Source organism: Ctenocephalides felis, unplaced genomic scaffold (genome assembly GCF_003426905.1).
Source record: "Ctenocephalides felis isolate EL2017-DRISC unplaced genomic scaffold, ASM342690v1 CF-g0.4_SCAFFOLD_03725, whole genome shotgun sequence".
NCBI classification, from domain to species: Eukaryota; Metazoa; Arthropoda; class Insecta; order Siphonaptera; family Pulicidae; genus Ctenocephalides; species Ctenocephalides felis.
Genome location: NW_020539879.1, coordinates 27,819 through 52,319, shown reverse-complemented (window position 1 = coordinate 52,319; position 24,501 = coordinate 27,819). Strand labels below are relative to the sequence as shown.

The following is a 24,501-nucleotide window of genomic DNA, read 5'->3' as shown; positions in this document are numbered from 1 at the left end:
ATTTAGTTAATATGATTTCTAGAATACTTACAGCTTATATCTAAGTTAAAATATTTATTATTATAATAATAAATATTCACAAAATTAGGTATATATTGATCGAGTCTTTTTTATTATTGGAATATAAATGAATTATTGATTGTTTAATTTATTAGAATATTTCTACTAAAAAAACCGTATGTAATATATTGAAACCGATTAAACTCCTGGTTAATGTACGTTGTTTTGACATTGCGCTTCTTTAAAATTTTCGTCAACTTCGGCGAGTTGTTTAAACATGTTTTTAGCCAGCAAATGTTTAAGTTTAACATATGCGATGAAGCTATGGTCGTAAGCCTTTTCTAAATCTGTTATTTTCATATGTGCGCATGTTTCTTCTCTTGTCAATATAATGCAGTTCCACGGCGACCAGTTTCTCCTTCGGTCCCATTTAGGAGCCTGAAGCTTTTCTGTTTTAGTGCTTAACGCCGATTGACCGTGCCAAATTGTATCAACCAGCTTTTGCATATCCACTACATTCATAATGAAGATTACGGACCGCAAAGAGTTGTTTTTTTGCTCCTCGCATCGCACTTCCTGCAACATTTTAGCAAATGGACCGTAATTTTTTTGCTGGGTTTGCACCATGGAAATGCACGAAGCGCATGCATTTAAATACTTTGTACATGAATGCAATGATATCATTTTAGCTGGTCTTATACGAGAACAGTATTTACATATATGATGATCTTTTGTTGACAAACAATTCGAATCAGATTCTAAACATTTAAAAGTATTCGTACTTTTCATATACTTCATCAATAATTGTTTTAATCGCTTGCGCAAAATCTGAATATCTTTCGCATTAATTTGACGTATTAACAATTCACTTTCTCGATCAATTAATTCAATTATATCAATCGATATATTTGTTGGATTTTCTTCTAGGGTTGAACGCAAGGACATAAGAGTTTCTAATCGCGATTCCACTGGTTCTTCTTTGCTAATGCTATTATAAATTATCGATAAACGTCGGGCATATTGAGTTTTTAAAGTGTCCATTTCAATTTTTAGTCCTTTATAACCAGTCCAAGTAACAGGTTTTTGTGATAAAGTCAATATTTTATAGTCCTTCAATTTGTTATTTTCTTCTATGGAGTCTTTCTTTCGCGCTTGTACAACTTGCAGCATTTTTATTTCTTTTTCAAGCAGCATATTTAGCTCGGCATGCTTTGGTGCCCCAGAGTACATCTTTTGAATTGATTCTGTTTCTTGCTGGTGCCAATTTGCAATAACCGATTGTAACATTAATAAATCGTTTTTATTACGTGGATATGTCTGTACGACAATATCATGCATGCGTTCCTTACGCAAATCATTTTTAATTTGCATATCCATCTTTTGATCAATACAAGATAACTCTCTGTATTTTGCAGATGTTTCATTTATCAATTTTAACCATATATATGCTTTAATATTTTTTTGCAACAAGGCAATTTTGTTCCAACTATTTTTCTTGCGTTCTAATTCTTCATACGATTTATATTTTCCTGGAGTTAATATCTTGTTTGTTACTGATGGTATACAAATATGCTCGCTTTGCATTTGCGTTGAATTCGTACAAGAAGTCTGTTGATTTACATCAATACTAGTTATTGTCTGACAATCTCTCGATTGTAACAGATATGGAGATATTTTTGAAGCTGGCGGTCCAGTTTGAGTGAATGCATGATGATATTCTATATTATTTATTTTATTTTTATAACCTCCAGTAAATGGTTTAATAATACGCTTGTCTTCTATTTCAACTATCAAATCATATGGATCGCAATGGTCTGCTTCGCAATGTACTGTAATAATATCGGCTATTGCCATGTCTTTATACAAATCATCTACTTTGAATTCAGCATTATTAGAATTTGTGAGACCCAATGTTAGTATTCCAAAAGCATCGATGTTAAGATGCTGAAGTTTAACATCAAATGGCACCTCTTCACCTTCATGTGTTATTACTATTGAATCTCGTGGCATATTGAATATATTGCTTAAGCTGTTGATAACCTAAAAAGATAAAAAAAGTCATTGTAGTTTATAGACAGGAATAAAAGAGATCGGAATGCAAAATAGACGTTTTATATTTCAAAATTTCTATTTAATCAAATTTAATGTCTAATAAAGATTTGAAATTTAAATTATTGGAGATATCAATAAGAATAATAAATTTATTTTCAGTTAACCATGTGGTTTTAATGTTTGTCTATCTGTTGTCCAAGGGCATAGTCAGAAGATGCAGCTATTAGCCTCGTGGCTACCCGCATTCGATAAATGATCTTAATTTTAAATTAAATTTATCATTTGATTATGTAATAAACAAAATATCAAACCTACTTCTTGTATTTGATTTGAAGTTCAACTTAGGAAAAATATTAATTTTTGAACTGATAACATTTTTCAAATTTATGAGTAAAATAAATCGTAAAATGGGAGAGAACCCCCCTCGCACTAAAATGTCCAGATTTTGAAGTTGAATCAATCAATAGCTCTTTGGCAGAGCACATGGCATTATATATGTAGTTTGCAATTTATTAATTAGTTTGTTTAATATATTAACCCTTCTTTGCATGGCGATGGAAATTTCAATCATAATATTTAGTCAACAAAAAAATACTAAAAACCCTTGTACTGTAAATTTGTTGTTGCTGGCAACATTTTAAGCGACTATTGCGTACAACAAAATGCAATTTTAAAAAAAATATCAAACGTCACTGTTAATTACCAGGACTAGAACTTGTCATTTCACTGTTTGTTGTGACTGGAAAAAAGGAGCGAGTTCTTAGTTTGTTATAAGGAAGTAAACGAAGATAAAAAATACAGTAAAAGTGAAAATGAGTGAGAAAAGGGTTTGTTTCCATGTTTTTGTTGTTTTATGTACAATTTATATCAAAACACTGTGAATAAAGTTCTCAAAACTATGCGATGGAAATTTACATCACTATGCAGTAGTTACACTTGTAATGTATGGCAAAGATTTTTTTGTCAATGTTTTTTTTGTGTTGTTTTTTGAAGAAACAGATTATGATTTGTATAAGTTCTTTGGTATATTATTCTACATGTCAGTAATCAAAATTCCTAGCACAAGATCATACTGGTCGCCAAAGTTCGAACAATGAACATATGAGAGAAGTAGATCTCATTCTAATGGATAGCTTTTTGGGCAGAAATCATATAACAAAGAGGTCTAAAAAGTGGTATTTGCATATTTTTTTTATCTATTTGATCGAGCTATTTTAAACTCTTGGAATGTTTATAAAAAATGCTCAAGAAAGAGATGAACGTAAAAAGAGACTGCTTACAATGGGTCAATTCAGTAAATGTGGTATCAATTTGTGCTTAAATAAAAATAATGATTGTGTTTTTTTAATTATTATAAAAAGTAAAAAGGATTGAGTAAACAATATATTTTATATAGTTCTGAGCTAGATATGTGTTAATGCATGATGATGTAAATTTCCATCATATTGTTTTTTACATAATACATACTTCTATTTACATTAGGATTTTTTTAAATATTTTTCCTTTAATCTAGAGCATTAATTACATCACCCTGATTTATTTTTATTAAAACAGAAAAAATCATGCAAAGAAGGGTTAAAACCCTTTGTTTAGCTATATTCTAACTAAAGTAATGGATTTTAAAAATATCAAAAACATTTTAAAGAATTTTAATTTCAATCTCAATTTACCTCTGTTATTTGCAAATTAACATGGTAACTATTAGTAAAAACTCTATTTTTTGGAGGGATTATGAATTTGACCGTTATCATATCATCGTGACCTTCTTCATCTTTTCGCATACCATCTTCATCTTTATAACATTCAAAAGCTTTTGTCGTATTCGTCGGATTGTCCTCTGATTCATTTTCGTTTTCACTGTGCATATTGTTGCGTGAACTTGATTCATTCATCGATTCACTGCTATAAAAAATTAACTTATGTATTAAACACACACAAAAAATAAAAAATAATAATTAATTAATTAATACGTTTGATACAGTAACAAAATAATTTATGAAGTGTTCAATTTTTTCCATCATTATTTATTTTAATTCATAAATATCAAGAATAGTATTTAAGAATAATATAAATTAGTGAAGTAAAAATATTTCACAAGAACTTCGGTAAGATTGTACTTTTTAAAGCAACAAATTACCTTTTCCTGGTAACTGGTAAGAAATTTCGCACCGATTTAAATTTAAATTGTAATGTCTCCGTTAAATTTTATGAGCAAAGTAAATAATGAGTTTTGCATTGAAAAAAAAATGAATCGAACGATTATACGAATTTTATCCTCACTCACTTTGCTACTCTCGTGTTAGACGTCTTGTATTAAACTTAATGACTAAAAATGATAAAAACTATTACCCATATTACCATGCACACTTAATGATTTTAGAAGGTATAAATCGGTTTATATTATCAACATAATAAGTTTAATTTAGATTTTTGAATCTCGATAATCAGTATATAATAGCAAGATATTGACAATGTGACTCTAAAAATCAAGTCACTTGATTATACAACTCAGTTGCTATGGCTACAAAATTGATAAAATATGTTATTCATGTACATATATCATAATAACCTTTGATTTATTCATTGTACCATAAGAAATTCATGTACACCGTAACAAATCCTTTTATTTATTCATTCATACGAATATAATATATAAATACAAGAGATTATTATGAATAACAGCATCTGAAAACTTTTGCACTATTTTAAAGCAGAACTAAATCCATCTGATTCCTATTTTCTTATTTCTGCTCTTAAACTAAAAAAAAATAATATTAATATTTTCAAAAGTTTTGATTTGAAACTACTAAATCATTAAATGTTGAACTTTTTGTCTTTTAACTTTCCGCAGGGTAAGTTATTGTAATCGCTCAAAAAACGAAATTGAAAATCGCGTTTTGAAGGTTTCTGAACATTTTTGAATACCCCCGAAAAATTGGACGTGTGAGTGCGTGTATGCATGTACATATGTATGGATACAATTTTTCGTCAACGGTTCAAAAAACATTCGATTTCTACTAATAGGGAATGTTCTGATTATTTTTTGGCAAAAGTCGATCCAGCCGTTTTGGAGTTACGGAGCAAAGAGTGTAAAAAATAGAAATCGAGTTTTGAGAGGACGGAGCATCCGACTTGAATGATCCAAAAAACATTCAGTTCTTAATGATGGGGAGAAGTGGCGATTAGTATTTTTGGCAAATGCAGGTCCAGCCGTTTCGGAGATACGGAGCTAAATTGCATAAAATTGCAGTTTTTGAAAAAAATAAGCATCCGATTTGAATGATTCAAAAAACTTTCTGCTTGTATTGAAACGAATGAAATTTTTTTGAATATCGAAAATATTTCAAATTTCCGTTTTGGAGTTACGGAGCAGAGTGTAAAAAATAGAAATCGAGTTTTTGAGAGGACGGAGCATCCGACTTGAATGATCCAAAAAACATTCAATTCTTAATGATGGGGAGAAGTGGCGATTAGTATTTTTGGCAAATGCAGGTCCAGCCGTTTCGGAGATACGGAGCTAAATGTGCATAAAATTGCAGTTTTTGAAGAAATTAATAATTGCTTGAAACGAATGTTTTTGAAAAAAAAATTTTTTTTTTGGATATCGAAAATATTTCAAATTTCAAAATTTTAATTTGGCACGGGAAGTTTCAGCAATATGCCTCAAGGCACGATGCCATACACTAAGAGTTTGATTTTTTGTTCATCAACCAATTAATTGATATCACAGAAATATTGAAGTTTATGTATGTATTTTTGAATATAACCGATCAGGATGATTTTAAGAACTTTCGATTCGCGTTGATCATGTAAAATGTTTTTCATAGAAATAATAATAAGTAAGCAATTATCTTGAACTGATCTTACCATATAATGCAAAACCAATCACGAATCAAAATTGATTCGATTCATGTTTTTTCCCAAACATTTTTGGGAGAAATTCGATGATGGAACGTAAATAGATCCAAAACGTCTTCATTTAACATATACAAAAAATTTAATGTTCAGAAGAGAGACATAAATCATATTATGATTTTCGAACTGTTAACAAGAAGTCCAGTTTTTTCTTCAATTTTTTTTATTCATTTAAATTTTTTAAACTATTTTATTCGAAGTTTCGAGGATATGCATGTGTCCTTCTTCAGGAACTTAATCACAATCGACAAGCATTAAAACATCTCTATAATTTGTTCCTGCAAATGAAACATTCGAAGATAATATTTCAATTATAATATCGACCATAAATGTAAAAACGTTTCTGTCAATGTTGGTGTTTTTGTTTCTGCTAATATTATTTATATTGCCTTCGAACATTATCGCATGGGTTACCATGCGCTATATATATTGTTGGTTTATATATATATATATATATATATATATATATATATATATGATATTTAGTGTAAGACAGTATGATCTGTTTGTTTACACAAAATATCGCGTTCTATTAAAATGGCACCTAATACTTGCGACTTCACTATATAGTAATAATTTACAAAAACAAGACTAGCCAGATAATGCTTGAGATATTGAAGTTGTGTTTTTAATTTGCTCATTGTCAGTGTTAACTATTCTTAATTTATTAATAACGTATTAATAATGTGCACAGAGCGCACTAAATTATTAGCTGCTTGGGAGTTCAAACAGTCACAGCAGGATTTGAGGTTGAGAAAAATATTTTTATGTATATTTTATTTAAAGCGACATGAGTAATAAAAATAACTATTTCAATTCAGAAAATCATTTGCTTCACTAATATATAAATGTAATTAAATTATTGATAAAAAAGTGAACAGAAAATTGTATTATAGTCAAATTAGTCAGTTTATAAGGTAATTATGAAGTTTATTCTCATGTTACTAAATAGCTAGCAAATCTGCAATGCTCTATTGGTTAATTAGTAAATATAATTCAATCTATTGTACTATAAAATGGCAGGATTCCAGATAAAAGTTGCTGCGTATATCTTTAAATAGTTATATAAATGCAGAAGTTGCAAACCAAACTTGCGTGAGTCTTTTCTTGGTTTACTAATTAGGAATTAGCTAGGAACTGTCACTGAATACTTCACACATTTTATATAAATTGTCTCATTGTTGGAGGAAATTATTAATTTGCTTCGGACATTTTGATACTTTTTCGCATTCATTGAAGTTTCTCGAAATAATATTCATTTATTATCGAGATTATATCGGATTTCGAGTGTAAGATCGCCAGGGGTTAAAATTAAAATTTTATGAAATCAGATAAATGTGAATAGGATTACAAAATTAATTTAAATACTCACAATTCGGTAAACTTTCTGATTAAAAAATAAATGTATTAAGAAATGCAGTATGTAAAATCAGAATAAAAAATGTTTAATGTTTTGAATAAATATTTGGCTATTTTAATTATTATAAATTTACAACCTAAAATTGGTAACGAATATCTTTTTTCGTTAAAAATGACCGATCAATAAGCATAATTAATTAAGCACATTACTAAAATCTCTTAACTTTTACCTCCGGAGTAAGTGCTGAATCATCGTTTTTCGGGTTCCCTAGTAGATGAGTTATAACAAAATCCGTTATTAACGCTATTATTAACAATTATATTTAGCGCAATTCTTAGCCATTTTTTTTCTTTTAGTCTTGAAAAAAGCGAGGATAATTATAATTCTTGTACTTGAAAATATCAATATTTAAAAAAAAAATAGTAATAATTTAATTAATCAGAATTATTTTGTATAATTTTAGTGCATTGGACGAAGATTGGCTTTCTACTTTATCACTTGATGACCTACGACCGTACAGAATTGATAGATTTTGGCGGCAAACTCGTATATTGGTCGCATTTTTATTATGCTGCTTGTTTGGCGCTCTTTTAACAGCAGCATGCATAAGGGTCACCATGACCGAATTGACCTGCTTATCGAAATATTTAAATTCTACGCAACATTCATTCGGACCAAGTTCATCTAATGCAAATTTAACAAAGATCATAAGTAATTTATATGTTATATGAACAATAATAAAATACATAAAAATAATTTAGTGATTTTACATACTAGTACAGAATAGTATAGAACTAGTACAAAATACAATACATATATATATATAAATATATATATATATATGTATATATACATACATATATTACTACATAGATGTAATATTTCTTTGGATGGTGATAAATATGTTGTTTAAACAAAATACTTCTCAACAGGCATCCACTCAGATAATAAATTAGAAAGAAAATTAAAATATGTTCTTTAAAAAAAATTTAATAGATCCATACGTTTCGAGTTACAATTTGACTCTTCCTCATTGGAACAAAACTACAAAAAAATTACGAAAAAAATAAGTAGTACTATTATAAAATAAGTAACAAAAATATTACTATAGTTATAATATTAAGTAATAAAATAAATAGCAAAATTATTTTATAATATTTTGTTTAATCAACATATATATTATATATAGAATTCTACAAAGCATTCGTTTTTGACCTTAAACATAAATGAACTGTATTTATAGCATACCAATTTCGAAACTATTTTACTTCCGGGCTTTTTGGAACATTCTCTCCTTATCAAAAAAATGGCCATTATGCTACAACTTTTTTTCCAGATATTCTACAGATATTGTATTTTAGTTTTTTTGTTTTTTAATTGTTTATATATCTCATTTGAAGTTGGACAACTTTTTGACATTTTTTTCTCTATCAATAATATTTATTCATCGTCGGGGACATCCCCATCGGACTCGGAATCTAATAAGAAATCATCAAACCTAACACTGCTAGTGCTTCTAATTATAATTTATCTGTTTTGGGTATCTAACGTATTATGTGTTGACAAAAGAAAGCTGAAGCTATTGTGAATAGACTTTATTATGCACAATTGTGTATAAGATCAACCAAAATCTGCCATGATGGCCTACTCAAAATTATAAAACTGTATCATAAAAAACGATAACAAACTTAAAATTGAAATACAAACAAATATATGTTGTTTTTGATCCGTTTCGTAATTATTATGAAAGGTACAAATAATATCACTTCGAGCTTGCCATTTCAGGTTGAAGAACCTGGCAAGGTTATGAAATTGAGATTCGTAAGTTATATTATTATGAAAAAAGTCATAATTATTTGAGAAATTACAATAAACTAAAATGTAACTTGAAAGTTACATGGGCCCATAAAGGATTAATATTAATATTTTGTAGAAACGATTTACGTTTAAACGATTAATTTATTTTTTCAGTTTGCGCTTTTGCTTTTTGAATTATCGAAGGATGGCGAGGATGTACAAGCCGTACAAGCGTAACACATCATAAATATGTATTGTTTTTAAACAGAAAATTTTGATAAAGAATAAATAAGTTCATGAGCTAAGGGTTTTACAATAATATTATATATATTGTATTGTATTTATAGGTATATTTTTATAAGTAGCTTCCTGAGCTCCAAAAGTTTGTGGATAAAAATCATCCCGAATAATTTGCAACAGTTCGAGCATGAGAGTTGCTCAACGAAACATGCCTCAACTCATTCACGCAATATCACGAATGGACGAGAAAAACAATAATTAACTTCACGCAGGGTAAGTTATAGTAATCGCAAAAAAAATCGAAAATAATTTTTTTTTATATCTTTATGTTTCAGAGGTTTCTGAACATTTTGGCATACGTTATTGTTAGAAAAAATGGATGTATATGTGTGTGTATGCGGATACAAATTTTCGTCGACGATTTCGGGAACACCGATCAATAGATTTGAATAATTCAAAAAACATTCGATTTGTATTGATAAGGGGGGGACGTGCTGATTAGTTTTTGGCGAAGGCAGGTCTAGCCGTTCCGAAGATACGGAGCAGAAAGTGCCAAAAACGGTAACTCAGTTTTTAAGAGAACGGAGCGTCCGATTTTAATAATTCAAAAAACAATTTAATTGTATTGACAAGATGAAGAACTGATTGAATTTTTGGAAAGGCAGATGCAGCGGTTATGGACTCTCAATAAAAATAAGTTAAAAAAATGTCATTTGGCGGTCATAATTATGACCGCCAAATGACATTTTTTTAAACTTATTAATTATTAATAAACATTTAAATGTTTATTGTACATATATACATCAAATTATCAGATATTTTATAGAGATTTTAACGATGTGCACACATTTTGTGTAATTTTTGTTGGGTTCCGTACAAAGATTTTTAATTACGGTACAGGAGGTTCCGGCAATTTGCAATAAGGCACGATGCCATGCATTCCACTAGTAAAGTTATTAATTAGTAAATTTATTTTGAAAAGACAAAAAAACTTTAATAAAAACCACAGAGCTTTGGGAATTAATGGCATTTCAATGTATTTATTTAAAAAAATTGCTTGTTACGGAAACTCGTATTTCGTCAACGCACCACTCACTGTACCTTATGCTTATTAACTTCCCGTAGGGTAAGTTATTGTAATGGACCGAAAATCGGAATTGAAAATTTTTACATTTCTCGACGTTTTGAAGGTTTCTGAACATTTTGGCATACCTCAGAAAAAATGGATGTGTGTGTGTGTGTATGTATGTATGTATGGATACAAATTTCGAGTCACGTTTTCGGGCGTACGGATCAACCGATTTGAATGGTTCAAAGAACATTCGATTTCTATTGATAGGGAAAAGAGCTGATTAGTTTTTGGCGAAGGCAGGTCCAGCCGTTTCGGAGATACGGAGCAACGAGTGCAGAAAATAGAAATCGACTTTTTGAGAGAACGGAGTATCCGATTTGAATGATCTAAAAAACATTCAATTAGTAATGATTGGGAGAAGTGTTTATTAGTTTTTGGCAAAGGCAGGCCCAGCCACTTCGAAGATACGGAGCTAAATATGTAAAAAATGGCAGTTTTTGAGAGAACTAAGCGTCCGATTTAAATGATTCAAAGAACTTTCTGCTTGTCTTAACAAAATAATTGATTTTGGAAAAAAAATTGTTTTTTTTTTCAAAAAAAAATTTTTTTTTGTATATCGAAAATAATTCAGATTTTATTTTTAATTCTGACTATAGTTCTAATATATTTTAAACAAATAATTTCAACTTTGAAATTCAGTTTATTTAATTCTTATAAATATTAGACAATGTTAAAATATTATTTTTTTTTTTAATTTCAATAATTATTACAAGTGTTAAATAATTAACATCTAGTAATATTGATAAATAATAACATAAATTTAAATAAATAAGAGTGCAAAGGATAGAATTTACATGAAAATAATATCCGTAATATGATGATTTAATATAAAATAGAAGCAAATAATAATAAAAATAAAATTAATGAATAATATAAATAAAATTTCTGATTTTTATGTTACAATATTAATAATAATCTATTTGAAAACATTCAGTATTCCTCGAACATTTCGTTACGGTACGGGAAGTTCCTGCAATTTGCCTTAAGGCACGATGCAATACACCCCACTAGTTAGTAAACTTATTTTGAAAAGACGAAAAAACTTTAAGAAAAACCACAGAGCTTTGGCAATTAAAGGCGTTTCAATGTATTTATATAAAAAAAAATTTGCTTGTTACGGAAACTTGTATGTCGTCAACGCACCGCTCACTGCCTGCGGCCTGCTTCGACCCTGTCGAAATCTTTGTATCCTTGGCAACGCACATGGTATAAGTCCAAGGCGCAAACCGACGATCACGTGGTCTGTACTGTTTGATTGTTACCATGCCGCTGGTGATCTGTCACTTGTCAAATTACCTTTGCTGAAATGTGGTCGCATTTGGTGAAATCGTAAACGGAAAACTGGTCGTTCGAGAAGTAATCCACAAGTTAATGAACGGTTTGATACTGTCGCAGGTGAATAATATCATAAGCCCAAAGTAAATAAACGTGGAATATTTATGAATTAATACTCAAGTCTAGATATCAGGTATTTAAATAATTTATATTCTTTTAGAATGATGCCATTCGTTTATAAGATTTTAAGATCTAAGAGTAAAGTAAATAAGTTTTTGGCTCTAGAATATTCGACCAGAATTCTGTACGTTTAATTTTTTCACTATACTCATTAATAAATAAATTTTCAATAAATATTGCACCTGATTAAATTTACAAATTACAGAATGTCTCATGAAAATCACCCTGTTTTGTTGAGGGTTTTGGCCCATTCAGTTGCAATAGCTGACATGGCTGGCACATTAATCAGAAATGTGTTAAAAGCAGGAGAATTAGGAGTCGTACATAAGGTATAATTTTATTCATATCTATTGTTTTCTTTTTAGTTGTATTTTTTACATTATCTAGGGTAAAGATGATCCACAAACAGAGGCTGATCGTTCAGCACAAAGGTGTATAATGGCATCATTATTGAAATCATTTCCTGATCTGACTGTTATAGGAGAAGAGGGTCAATTAAACTTGAATGTAAGATGTCTTAATTAACTTCATTCTTATAAAAAACAATATTTATAGAGGTATGTTTCACAGATACCTGAAGAATGGATAGTGACAAAAGGCGCTCAGGATGTTTTAGAAAGAAAGTGTCTGCCAGAACATTCCTCAATTCAAGAAAATGATATAGTAGTATGGGTTGATCCACTGGATGGCACTCAAGAATTTACAAAAGGTAAAATATTAATTGCTCGTTTATTTATATATACATATATACATTGTGTTTAATAATAATAATAATAATAATGATAATATATATATATATATATATATATATATATATATATATGTTTAAATCGTGTTAAAAAGTCGGGTGTAACATCAATAAAAATAGTATGAGAGTTTTTTAAAAGTTTAAAATCCATATGTTTTGGCTAGCATCTTAGCCTTCATTCAGTGGTAATCAATTTAACTATAAAAATTAAAACTAAATAAATAATATGCAGAAAAACAATAATAATAATAAAACACTTACAATTTTGTATCCTAATATAACATGAAACCATTATTAATCCATGGTATGAGTATGTGCACATTGATAAAATATATATTTTTTAACATCAGAAAAACACTAATAACCATGATAACTTAACAAGTTGTCGAAACTATGTATTTATTGTTTGGAGTTTAAGATAGAAATGTAACATTTTTTCTTAAAGCAGTTTTTTAGCATGTATTCACATTTACGGGAAATTTAAAAAGCGATGGGATCTTGTCATTTTTTAAGAAATTTTGACATGCTATTAAGGAACCATGTGTTAGTCTCGTTATATAATTGTAAAAACAACCCCTCAGCGAATTTTTTTTTAATTATGTTCTCTTCAAAATGTAAAATTTTAGAATTGAAAAAAGTATATTATGGTTTAATTTAATGTGCTCAGTTAACATCGTCTTAAATTGCTTCGGATTTTTTGAGTTATTTTTATGTTGGTGAAAGCGTTTACTCAGGTTTTGGCCAGTTTCTCCGATATAAAAAAGTTCGCAATTAGAGCAATTAATCTGGTATACCAAGTTCCTGAGGCGGTCAGAATTAAACTTAGATTTAATTTGTGTAAAAATTGAATTAAGGGTTGTATTGCAATTACATAACAACAAAATGCCACATTGTTGAAACAGTTTTTTCCACGAAGAAAAAAAATATATATATATATATAATATATATACAAGTTTATATTTTACCTGTGTTTCATAGTTGTGAACATTTTTTTGTGTTTTTTAGTATAGTTTACATTTTGTTTGTTTGTTTGTTTATTTGTTCAACCTTAGCTTTTCGTTCTCCCTTTTTTCTTTTTTACAATATAAATGTTTTCAATTTTCTTCGATGGCGATTTTGTCACTTTCTTGATTCAGAATCCTCTCCAAAATAATTCAAGTATTTTAATTGATATTTACTATACAGCAAATAGGATGATTTATAAGATTTGAATATAATAAATTTTTGAAGGTAGAAGGTTACTGCCATATTAAATACTAAAGAAATAACAGTATTATGATTGTTTCATTAAAGGTAATTTGGATAATGTAACAGTACTAATAGGAATAGCAGTTGACGGTAAAGCTATTGCAGGAGTGATTCATCAACCATTTTTTGAGAATAGCAAAGGTCGCACAATTTGGGGTTTGAGAGGAATAGGCTTCAGTGGCATTACTTTAAGCAATCGTCTACAGAACAGGTATATCACCTTCAGACTTTCATGCTTATAACGATAGACACATTTACAGGTTTTTTTTTCAGATTAGTAATTACCACTTCACGGTCTCACACTGACTCTAATGTGATAGCAGCAATAAACGAATTACAACCAGACAAAGTCTTACATGTCGGAGGTGCAGGATTCAAGGTAGATTTTAATACATATTGTGTTTTTTATTTTTTATCACATATTTCTGTATTTATATGAAATTTCAATGATACGAAGCTAAAAACTTTTTTCAATATTGCAATTGCACAATGGAATTAAATTAAGCTTTAACACAGATGTTGACTTGATAATAATGTTTGTCAAATGATATTTTTGAAAAATGCCATAATTTTCAGGTATAAACATATTTGATTATAATAGCCATCAGATACTATTTTATACATGATATGGCAAATGATATTAGCCATTGTGATTAAAATCTGAATCAATAAGGTTTTAGGTGAAAGAAATATTCTAATTCAAAGACATATGTAAGATATATTAGTATAAAGGTCATATAGTCCACAAACTTTTTTTTCTTGTTATATGAAAAGAGTTTATTTCAACACACATTCACAATCATTTCTTGCATTTTGGTTGTAACTTGAATATATTTAATACATTTTATGCTCTTTTATATTTACTAGGTCATACAGTTACTTGATGGAAGCGCAAATGCGTATGTATTTGCTAGTCCAGGGTGTAAGAAATGGGATACCTGCGCACCTGAAGCTATATTAGAAATAGCAGGAGGAATGCTGACTGATGTTTTCGGGAACAAATATGTTTATGACAAAGATGTTCAATATCCTAACTCTAAGGGTGTAATTGCTACAGCACCTTGTTTGAACCACACCGATCTTATCAATAAAATGTCCCAGGAAATAAAATCTAAATTAATGAATTAGCTAATAATGATGTAATATAACTAAATATATATTATATATATATACTTGCAAATTTTGTTGAATATTTTGTTTCAATATACGTTTACTGTTATCAAAAATGATTGAATCTTGACAATCCATTAACATTCTCATTGTTTTAAGATTGCAGGTTGTTTTCTTAAACATATTTTTCAAGTTATTAAACCAGAACAGTATAGATCAAAATAAATTAAAATTGAATTGAATTTCAAATGGCCTTTGAGATTACTAATAACTTACATCAAATGCTCAATCTGAAAAATTTTGTAATGCATATGGTTTTTGCTCTTTTACCCTGTATTAAAACTAATTAAATTTAATTAATACTATTTCAAATATTTGTGCAAAATCTTCTATTTTTGATCATCTCAATTACTACCAATGAAGGAATTTTCAGATTTCAGAAAGAGCATGTCCAATACGTTGAAAAAGAAATCAATTTCGTTGAAAAATCATCAATTTTATTAATACTTCAGTTTAGTTTTAATTTGTATTTTTCAATACATTTTCAATTTTTCTATAGATAGTTTTAGGTAAATTGTGAGTAATTTCTTGATAATTTTAATGAAACTTTGTGTAATGATCAAGTTCATGGTCATAGTGAACATCCTAAAACATTGCAGACTAAATAAAATAAATATATAAATTCAAATATAAAATAATACATAAATGTTAAACATATTAGTATAATTTTTTTTTTTTTATTTCATCACTCAGTTTTTTACAAATAATATGTGATAATCTATTGACGATACATTTTACAAAGAAAACGCAACTGCAACATTTCTACTTGGTCTTTCATTCTGATAACTCCATCAGGACCATCAGATGACAACAATATCCCTACCGATTCACGATGTACGCCCATTATAACCTTGACATAATCATTAATTGCAGGTTGAACTGGTTCTAAATGATCACATTCTATATTCACAGAACGATCTTCAGCTGGCAAAAACACTGTGCACATTCCTCCTTGTAACCCTTTGATGACACCAGTTTGATTAGCTAGTCCTCTGTCTGGATGACTATCGCTAATGCGAACCTCAATATCTGTTGTATGCCAGTCAGACCCAGAAAGTGAATCCAAACTAGCTCCAGGAGTTTGTGGATTATATGGTGATTGCGGTGCACCTGCTGGGGTACCAGGTGAGTATGATGTCGGTGAGGGTGTGCCCATATACGTGCTGGCTTGATACCCTGAAGGGCTTGGGCTTGGTTGATATGGACTATAACTATCAGATCCATACATGATTGATCCTGGTGTTTGGGGAGTATAAGGACCTGATTGATATACGCCTGGAGTATTAGGATTGAAAGGACTGGGAGAACTCTCGTCCAAATAAGAAGATTCAAAATCATTACTTCGAGCAGGTGTATTTGTAATATTAGCATCCCATGCTCCTTGTCCAGGTGTTTGACTTCCATCGTGTGAAGGTGTCATAGAACCATAGTGGGGAGTTCGAGATCCAGAGTTGTATACAGGAGTATATGAACCAAGCATTGGTGTACGACCTTCTCTATTATATTGTGGAGTTTGAAAGCCATAAGCAGGTGTGCGACCAGGTGTACGGCCATATGTGGAAAATCCACCTTCCTTTGCAGGTGCTCCAACTTTTGCAATGTGTCCTCTATCGACTGATATGGTCTGACATGAAGCATGCAATTCAACACGAGCAGTACTTTCAGTTGCATCTTTGACAATTCCAACATTGCCTTTGTAAGGTCCACCAGTAATTTTAATAGTTGTACCAATTATATCCCGGTCTCTAGTGACTCTATTAGCACCTCCGCGTCCTCTTCCGCGACCACCCCCTCCGCCACCTCTTCCAGATGGATGCATTGGAGACTGTATTCTAGGTGACATAAAACCTAAGCCATTCAATCCTGTTGCATTGGCATTACTATGACGTGCTCCACCTGCTAATTGTACATGTCTTGTTTTGCATACAAAAATACCACCATTATCTAAATACATTCTTGAATATAGAAAAACATAATTTCTGTACAAATGTTTTATTTCACCATCTCGACCAGCATGTGGGCCATCACACACCTTCACTATGTCTCTCTTTGATATGCTATTTTGATCAGTATCTAATGCAACTGTAAAACGATTTTCTTTTCGTTTTTGTAGAGCTTGCGGTTTGCATTCCATCAATTTTCCATTCATTCCTAATACATGAAAGTTTTCTCTTTCTAATCGAACAATTACTCCTACATTCATAGCATCCAACTGCACTAAATCACCCCATTGAAACTGCCCTAATGAATCAACACCAGTAGCCATATCTGAGCACAGCTGTAAATCTCTTGGAAGAACTTCTAATTCATGCATTGTCAAATCAGATACCAAAACAACCCTTGTAGTATCCACACGAACTATAAGCCCTGTTTCCCCTTCATAACGACCAGCCAAAACTTTCACATGATCACCTGTTTTAAAAAACTTTCTTAATTCATTAGCTTTGAAAATTAAGGGATCCGTTAGTTCAGAATGTTTTGGTAGAACTGTAATCATAGAACCATCGATAGCAATAATTTTACATGGTAAGTTCTCCAAGTCACCCACAGCCACCTCAACATTATCGCCCATGGAAAATGAGTGCAAACTGTTGGGATCATCTTTAGAAGGAGCTGCTAATTCAATATCAATACCCTCGGGTTGCTCTTCAAATCGCTCCAATTCAGAAAGTGTAGGCTTAACACCTTCAGCAAGAATCGCAGACATTGTAAAATTTTTAAACATAAAACCTTTTCGTGAAAAACGATTTCCTTCAAATATTAAAAAATCACCATCTGATGTAACTTCACCACCAATAGCTCTAATAGCTTCAGGATCAAAAGGTTTTGCAACCGGCCTTCTTTTCTTTTTCCGTTTTGCAGCCTCTGAATCACTTTGCACAGTACGTAGAGCACCTCGCAATCTAGTATAATCAATCCTAGGCAATAATTTCAAATGCACATTGTTCTGAGCCAAATCTATATAGTCCACCTGTGCTATGTCATCCTTATACAACCCTCGCTTTAGTCTAACCCACTGCTTAGGTTTCAATCCTGTTTGCTCTCTGACAACTCTCAAGACATCCGTCATTTCTTTAATAGGAACCATTTCTTGTTTCCAAGTGCCCATTCTCAAATTCCCAACATTATCGATAGCTGCTTTTACATGAGTCTGTTTATAAGATTCTATGTAAATGTAACCTTTTACTCCTTCTGGAGCAATTACAGATTTTATCTGCAATGGTGCATCACTATTTTGGTAGGCAATAAACTTACGCATAAGTAATAAAACTGTAGCCTTTTCTTCGCCAATTCGACATTTAACCATCCATAAATTGGGATCTTTAATTCCTGGCAGAAGAGTTTGCTGAGTTATTTCATCAGACATTTCCTCACCTCCGTCACCAAAAGAACGAACCGCAAGTGTTTCATCAGCATATTTCTTCTTCAAATATTCTTCAATCTCGTCCTCTTTCTGTGAATCCCACAAATTAGTTCCTCGTCGCCTTCCTTCAATCTCACGGGCTGTAGGACCTAATTCATCAACTTCATTCCCAACAATACCCATTTCTTGAGCTCCTTCTTCCCACTCATCATCTTCATCAACTTCATCATCCACTTCAGCTTCGTCTATAATAAATCCACTAAATCTATCCTTCTTTTTTTTCTTTCGAGGTCTATCATCATCTTCATCCTCTTCCTCTTCTTCATCATATTCTTCTGAATCTAAATCTTCTCCTTCAGGTTCTTGTTCATCCGCTACTTCTTCATCACCGGATGCTTCCCTAGCCTCATCATCACGGTTTCCATTCCTATTATGTTCCACATCAGAACCTGAGCCTGAATTTGAATGAGATGATCTTGAACGAGATCTACTTCTTGAAATCGATCTAGAGATTGATCTTGACCTCTTTTTCCTTTTTGAATGATTAGATTCGACACTGCCCACTTCTGAACCTGAGTCAGAGTAATGACTTTCTTCTGAATCAGACATTTTGGTCTTTTTTTTCGATTACACAAATAAGTTGTGTAAAGTGTCCTTTATTTATTTCTTTTTGAATTACTCTTACCTGCCATAAAATAAAAAAATATCACTGTTTAAATATCAGTGTTTATCATATTATTTTTAATATATAACATAATGTTAATGAAACTTAATTTTTAGTTTCATATATAAACAATTACCTCAAAATTAATTGCAAACTGCGTTAATTCATACAAAATAATAAACTTAATTTATTTATATAAATCATAAACTTAATTTATTATAATAATGCAACATTCATGCAAATAATATATAAATGATTTCAAAAAATTACCAATGTATTTAAACGAAATTTTGTTTGATCAGCATGGATTCATGTCATTCATTCGTAAAAACTTATATTCGTTATAACGAATTCCATAATTAAACAGAGTTCAAACACATTACCTAAGTTAAAAAATATGTTGTTCAACGCTTAATCGAAACAAATTTTATTTTTCTAACATTTGACAATTACTAAGAAACTATAAAATCAACCATTCAATAAAGCCGATGACGTTTGCCGTAGCAAACAATTCCTGGGATATGAAACCGCGTAAAATGAAATCTTTAAGTTATGGCCGACGCCCGAGTAGTGTCGCAACGATAGCCAACAAAACATAAAACCATAGATAAAAGAAGAGTATCATAAAGAGTAGCATAAAGAAGAGTATATGCATAAAACCTAAATTCATAGATAAAAGAAGAATAGAGCCTAAATTATATTACTTATATTACCTAAATTATGTTTACTTATCTATGCTTATATATATATATATGATTTAGTAGTTAATTTTGATGTTGAAATATATGAGTGAGTTCTTGAGGGCGATACATCAAACAAAGAAAAGCCAAAGATTTATAAAATAATTTTTATTTCCAAACGTTTCGACATTCAATTTAATGTCATCATCAGTGGATATTACGTTGGTTAGTTACATATAACTAAATATTCTCTAAAATTATAACTAAACCAGTTACGTAATATTACGTAATTTTTATGTAAGAAATATGTAATCTACATTACGTAATTAGATAATACGAAAGAATTACATAAATATTACGTAATTTTCCTGAAAAAAATATTACGTAAATAAATGAAGATTTTATTTCATATATATTACATAAACTAGGCAAATGTTGGAACTTCCCGTACTAATAATTATTTTGTTTTAAAAAGATTAACATTTTTGAAATAAAATTACTTTGAAAAATTAGATTTTTGAGACTATAAAATTTTGACAAAAAATTACCTTTTTTGAAAAAAAGACTTTTGAAAAAAAAATTTTTTTGAAAATTCTAAACTTTTTTTTTCAAAGTAATCGTACTGCATTAACTGCATAGAGACGAAATAAAAATGGCTCGCGAATTTTCAAAAAATTAGATTTTTGAGAAACTATAAAATTTTGACAAAAAATTACCTTTTTTGAAAAAAAAGACTTTTTAAAAACAAATATTTTGAAAATTCTAAACTTTTTTTCAAAGTAATCGTACTGCATTAACTGCATAGAGACGAAATAAAAATGGCTCGAGAATTTTCGGAACATTTCGTTTCATGAACGAAGCTGTCAACCAATGAACGGCGCTAAGCTAAGTGACATAAATACCGTTATGTCTGCAAGGAGACTGCCGTGCCGAGGCCGCTGGCTGCGGCTACTACTAGGCAAAGATTATGGGGATTACGATTCGCCATGCGTTTTTAATTAAGTTTTGTGTTTTGTAGTGTCCTTATCAATATTTTTAATTTGCTAATTAAATGTTAAATATGTGAAGATATGTTTGTTAAAATGTATTCTAAGCCTCTTAAATTACATGAATTACTTAAATCTTTACTCTAAAACGCTCCATTAACCTAAAAATTAATCGTGTGTGTTATTAATTTTGTTTCTAATAATAATTAGATATATAAAGAACACTTTGTTTCAAATGTAACGGTATTCATATTCTAAATACTATTTTATTGTTAATATAAATTCAGTGACAAATTATATATAACAGAATTACTTGGCCTTTTGAAAACCATTGCTTTGTGTAAGTATGTAAAAAATATGTATCAAAAGTTAAATAGAAATTATTACCATGTTTTTTATTTCAGGGAAAAATCGAAAGCTATAATATTTATATCCGAGATGCATTTTTTCATCACAAATGGGCCATGAAATAGATATCGAGAATGCTTTGTAGAGAAGACATCATAGACTTATACCACATTTAGTTTTTAACAGAAGATACAGTTCCTAATTACGTAATATTTCCATGAAATAGTTAATGAAAGAACTTATGAAGACTTTGTAAAGGATACTTCGATGATTTTTATTTCGAGTTTAATTTAAAATTAGCAGTTTCTTACTTATCATTTATCATATTGTATATTTTTCCATTTGCCATTAAAAAATGTTGATCAATATGTCATATGTAATTACATTATTTCATAAAAATTGTGAATTATTATTTATACTTTATAGATTTTCTAATGTTAAAATTGTGTATAATGCCAAAAAAATAAACATGCCATATAAATGTGCTTTTTCTTTCATTTTTCAGATATGTATATATATTATATATAATATATATATATATATATAATATGTATATATATATATGTGTGTGTGTGTGTGATATGTATGCGTGTGTGTGTACATAAATATTATATATGTATGTACATTCTGTGTGTGTTATACTCATTTCTATGTTCATGAATGTGTGTGTTCATATATACACATATGTGTATGCGTGTGTTCATATTATACACATATGTGTGTATGTGTGTGTTCATATTATAAGCGATGATGTGTGTGTATATTTATGTATGTGTGTAAAAAGAGAACCCCTCCACGTCATTTTTTTTTTCAAAAATTACGTAATTATTATGAAATATTTTCGTAATCCTATTACGTAATTCACATTACTTAAAATAGGCGAAATTATGACACATATCTTACATTAATCTTACGTAAAATGACATATATCATTTTTTTTGCGTAAAAATTACATAAATATTACGTATTTTGGCTTAGCGGGTATAGAGAAGTGTACACAGCACTAGAGATTTGGCACTAACATTATAACACTACTTGTCAGCACTATGCATTTTTTTATATAATTTTTTTGTATGATGTAAACAGAAAAATGATAGTTTTTATGAACAAAAATGTAAGTAGAATTATGTAATTTCTGCCACGACTTCTGTACTTTGCTAGTACCGAGGCATGTATGATACATGCCTCGGCATGCCTCGGTATGGAAATAAAAATATTTTATAAATCTTTGGCTTTTCTTTGTTTGATGTATCGCCCTCAAGAACTCACTCATATATATATATATATATATATATATATATATATATATATATATATTGTTTTCCATCTATGGTGCGATGGTGCGTGCCTATATAAGGTCTATATAAGACACGTACATAAGGTCTATGGTGCTTTACCATTAGTTCATAGATAACTCACTGGATGAGATACAAAAGTGATGTCATAACGACGGAAAGCCATAGAGTAAAAAAACTATTTGTATTATCAGTCTATATTAATGTCAGGTACAGTACAATGAAGAGAAACGTGATCAAGCAGCGTGGTTTGGATTGTCACGAATAGATTACTAAATTCAATTTTTATTTTAAATTATGTGATATAATCAAGTCACAAATGAACAATTTTATATAATAATATCATTTGAAAATTTTGGTGAATGGGTGAAACATAAATCTATAATTTGTAAGCTTGTGCCTTTTGTATGTACGCGTACTTTCTAAAGTGGCAATTTTAATAATAATTTAATAATAAATAGATATTTATAAATATACGTAAATAATGAGTGATGACGATCGTGACATAGATATTGAAAGTGATGTAAGTATGCTACCACATGCTGTTTCCTATTTTCTTGAATTTAGTGCATAATGTGTCATTTCAGGATGCTGATGACTCGGATTCTCGATTACCAGGGCGCAATGCTGGAACTATATATTATTCACAGGTATATAATATTAATTATATACCTTATATTATATATATTTCATTATTACATCACAATATAATATCTGATATTGATGTCTGTAGTTGTGATTTAATTATTAAATATGACCATAATTCATCAAAGGAAATAATTAATTCATTAATTTGAGAACTCAATAAATGCAGTTATGTTTATTCATAATGATTCATTATTGTTTTTTATATTCCGATACTGTCATAGAAACAGTTTGGAACTTATTGCTTATTAAATTTATGAGAAAAACTGACAGCTTCGAAGAACTTTGAGTATAGGCTATATTCAAAGGCAAATAATAGCCTTTATTTTTATTATCGCTTTGTTTTTTTTATTTTATTTTTATTTTTTATTTTTTGTGCAATAAATGCATCTCCATATCTCAGTCAGAAGGTATAAGAGATTATGGATTGCTTCATGACTTGTTATGTTTTTGATTACAGTGACACTTTTTGTATTTATTTTTATCTAATTTTTTAATAAAATCGAAGTGCTGAATTTGAATATAGATCATTAGGAGAACTGCATTAACTCATTCTAGTCATAAATTTTTGTGTACAGTGTTGAACAGAAAATATCATTCTAGTTCTATTTTGAATTCGAGTCCTAAATGCTTCTCACTATAAGTAGATTGCTAATATAAACTGTTTTCTTGTGGAATTACATATACTCTTAATGAATATTTTTTTTATTGCAGGCAGAAAAGAGAGCTCATCATATGCTTTTGGAGAAAGCGCAGGGATCACATAAAAGACAGCTTCACTTCACTAAGGGACTCTGTCCCAGCTTTACAAGGAGAAAAAGTTGTGAGTTCTGACAAATATGTCATGTTTATATTTCAAAACTATGAATGGTTTTAAAATTGTTTTGTATAAAAGAAACCTGTTATATGTAATTTTTATTTACAGGCAAGCCGAGCACAAATACTCAAAAAGGCAGCAGAGTATATTCATTTTATGAGGAAAAAAAATAATTGCACCAGCAAGATTTGATGATCTCAAGAGGCAAAATATATTTAGAGCAACAAAGTAATGTTTGATATTACTAATAAATAATTTGATAAACCAATTTAATAATTTGATAAACTAATAAGAGTTTCATACTACATGATTAGCAAATATTATGAGCATAAAATCATGGGTGTTGATACAAATATCAAAATTACTATAAATCTAAGTGCTTATTTTTATTAATATCTAATTAACTGTGATATTGTTTTAATATTCATAATACATTTTTTTATTGAAGCATTAGCTAATGCATAAAATGTGTAATAGTGTTTCACAAATTATTTTTCACGAGATACGTTAGAAAACGATAATTGTGCATTAGTTCTTGGAAAAGTGGCAAATGTGCTTATTATGTTATCAATGTATCTATGTTAT

At 29.7% G+C, this 24,501-nt stretch overlaps 5 protein-coding genes across 6 annotated transcripts; 3 read left to right on the top strand and 2 right to left on the bottom strand.

Moving 5' to 3' along the window:
* Positions 1 to 210: 210 nt before the first annotated feature.
* On the bottom strand, positions 211 to 3,917 carry LOC113391000 (IQ and ubiquitin-like domain-containing protein). Its single transcript, XM_026626986.1, has 2 exons — positions 3,723 to 3,917; positions 211 to 2,040 (listed from the first exon to the last, which is right to left on the bottom strand). The coding sequence occupies exons 1-2, from the start codon at positions 3,915 to 3,917 to the stop codon at positions 211 to 213; spliced, it is 2,025 nt and encodes a 674-aa protein (XP_026482771.1).
* A 2,646-nt stretch (positions 3,918 to 6,563) lies between these two features.
* Positions 6,564 to 8,058, top strand: LOC113390999. Its single transcript, XM_026626985.1, has 2 exons — positions 6,564 to 6,716; positions 7,791 to 8,058. Exons 1-2 carry the CDS (start codon positions 6,652 to 6,654, stop codon positions 8,056 to 8,058), a joined length of 333 nt encoding a protein of 110 aa, XP_026482770.1. The 5' UTR covers positions 6,564 to 6,651.
* A 3,973-nt stretch (positions 8,059 to 12,031) lies between these two features.
* LOC113390998 (3'(2'),5'-bisphosphate nucleotidase 1-like) lies at positions 12,032 to 15,075 on the top strand. The gene is made up of 7 exons (XM_026626984.1): positions 12,032 to 12,075; positions 12,157 to 12,280; positions 12,339 to 12,458; positions 12,522 to 12,660; positions 13,993 to 14,158; positions 14,221 to 14,326; positions 14,815 to 15,075. The coding sequence occupies exons 2-7, from the start codon at positions 12,158 to 12,160 to the stop codon at positions 15,073 to 15,075; spliced, it is 915 nt and encodes a 304-aa protein (XP_026482769.1). The 5' UTR covers positions 12,032 to 12,075; position 12,157.
* A 758-nt stretch (positions 15,076 to 15,833) lies between these two features.
* Positions 15,834 to 19,663, bottom strand: LOC113390992 (transcription elongation factor SPT5-like). Of its 2 annotated transcripts, none has more exons than XM_026626978.1 (2): positions 19,529 to 19,663; positions 15,834 to 19,166 (listed from the first exon to the last, which is right to left on the bottom strand). In XM_026626978.1, exon 2 carries the CDS (start codon positions 19,088 to 19,090, stop codon positions 15,836 to 15,838), a length of 3,255 nt encoding a protein of 1,084 aa, XP_026482763.1. In that variant the 5' UTR covers positions 19,091 to 19,166; positions 19,529 to 19,663; the 3' UTR covers positions 15,834 to 15,835. The 2 variants fall into 2 exon arrangements, with proteins under 2 accessions (XP_026482763.1, XP_026482762.1); XM_026626977.1 differs by having other exon boundaries at positions 19,416 to 19,571.
* Positions 19,664 to 22,832: 3,169 nt separating this feature from the next.
* LOC113390997 (protein max-like) lies at positions 22,833 to 24,108 on the top strand. Its single transcript, XM_026626983.1, is given in 5 exon segments — positions 22,833 to 22,977; positions 23,042 to 23,104; positions 23,814 to 23,842; positions 23,844 to 23,922; positions 24,025 to 24,108. Coding segments are annotated over 5 exon segments (294 nt in total). The 5' UTR covers positions 22,833 to 22,938.
* Positions 24,109 to 24,501: the final 393 nt, after the last annotated feature.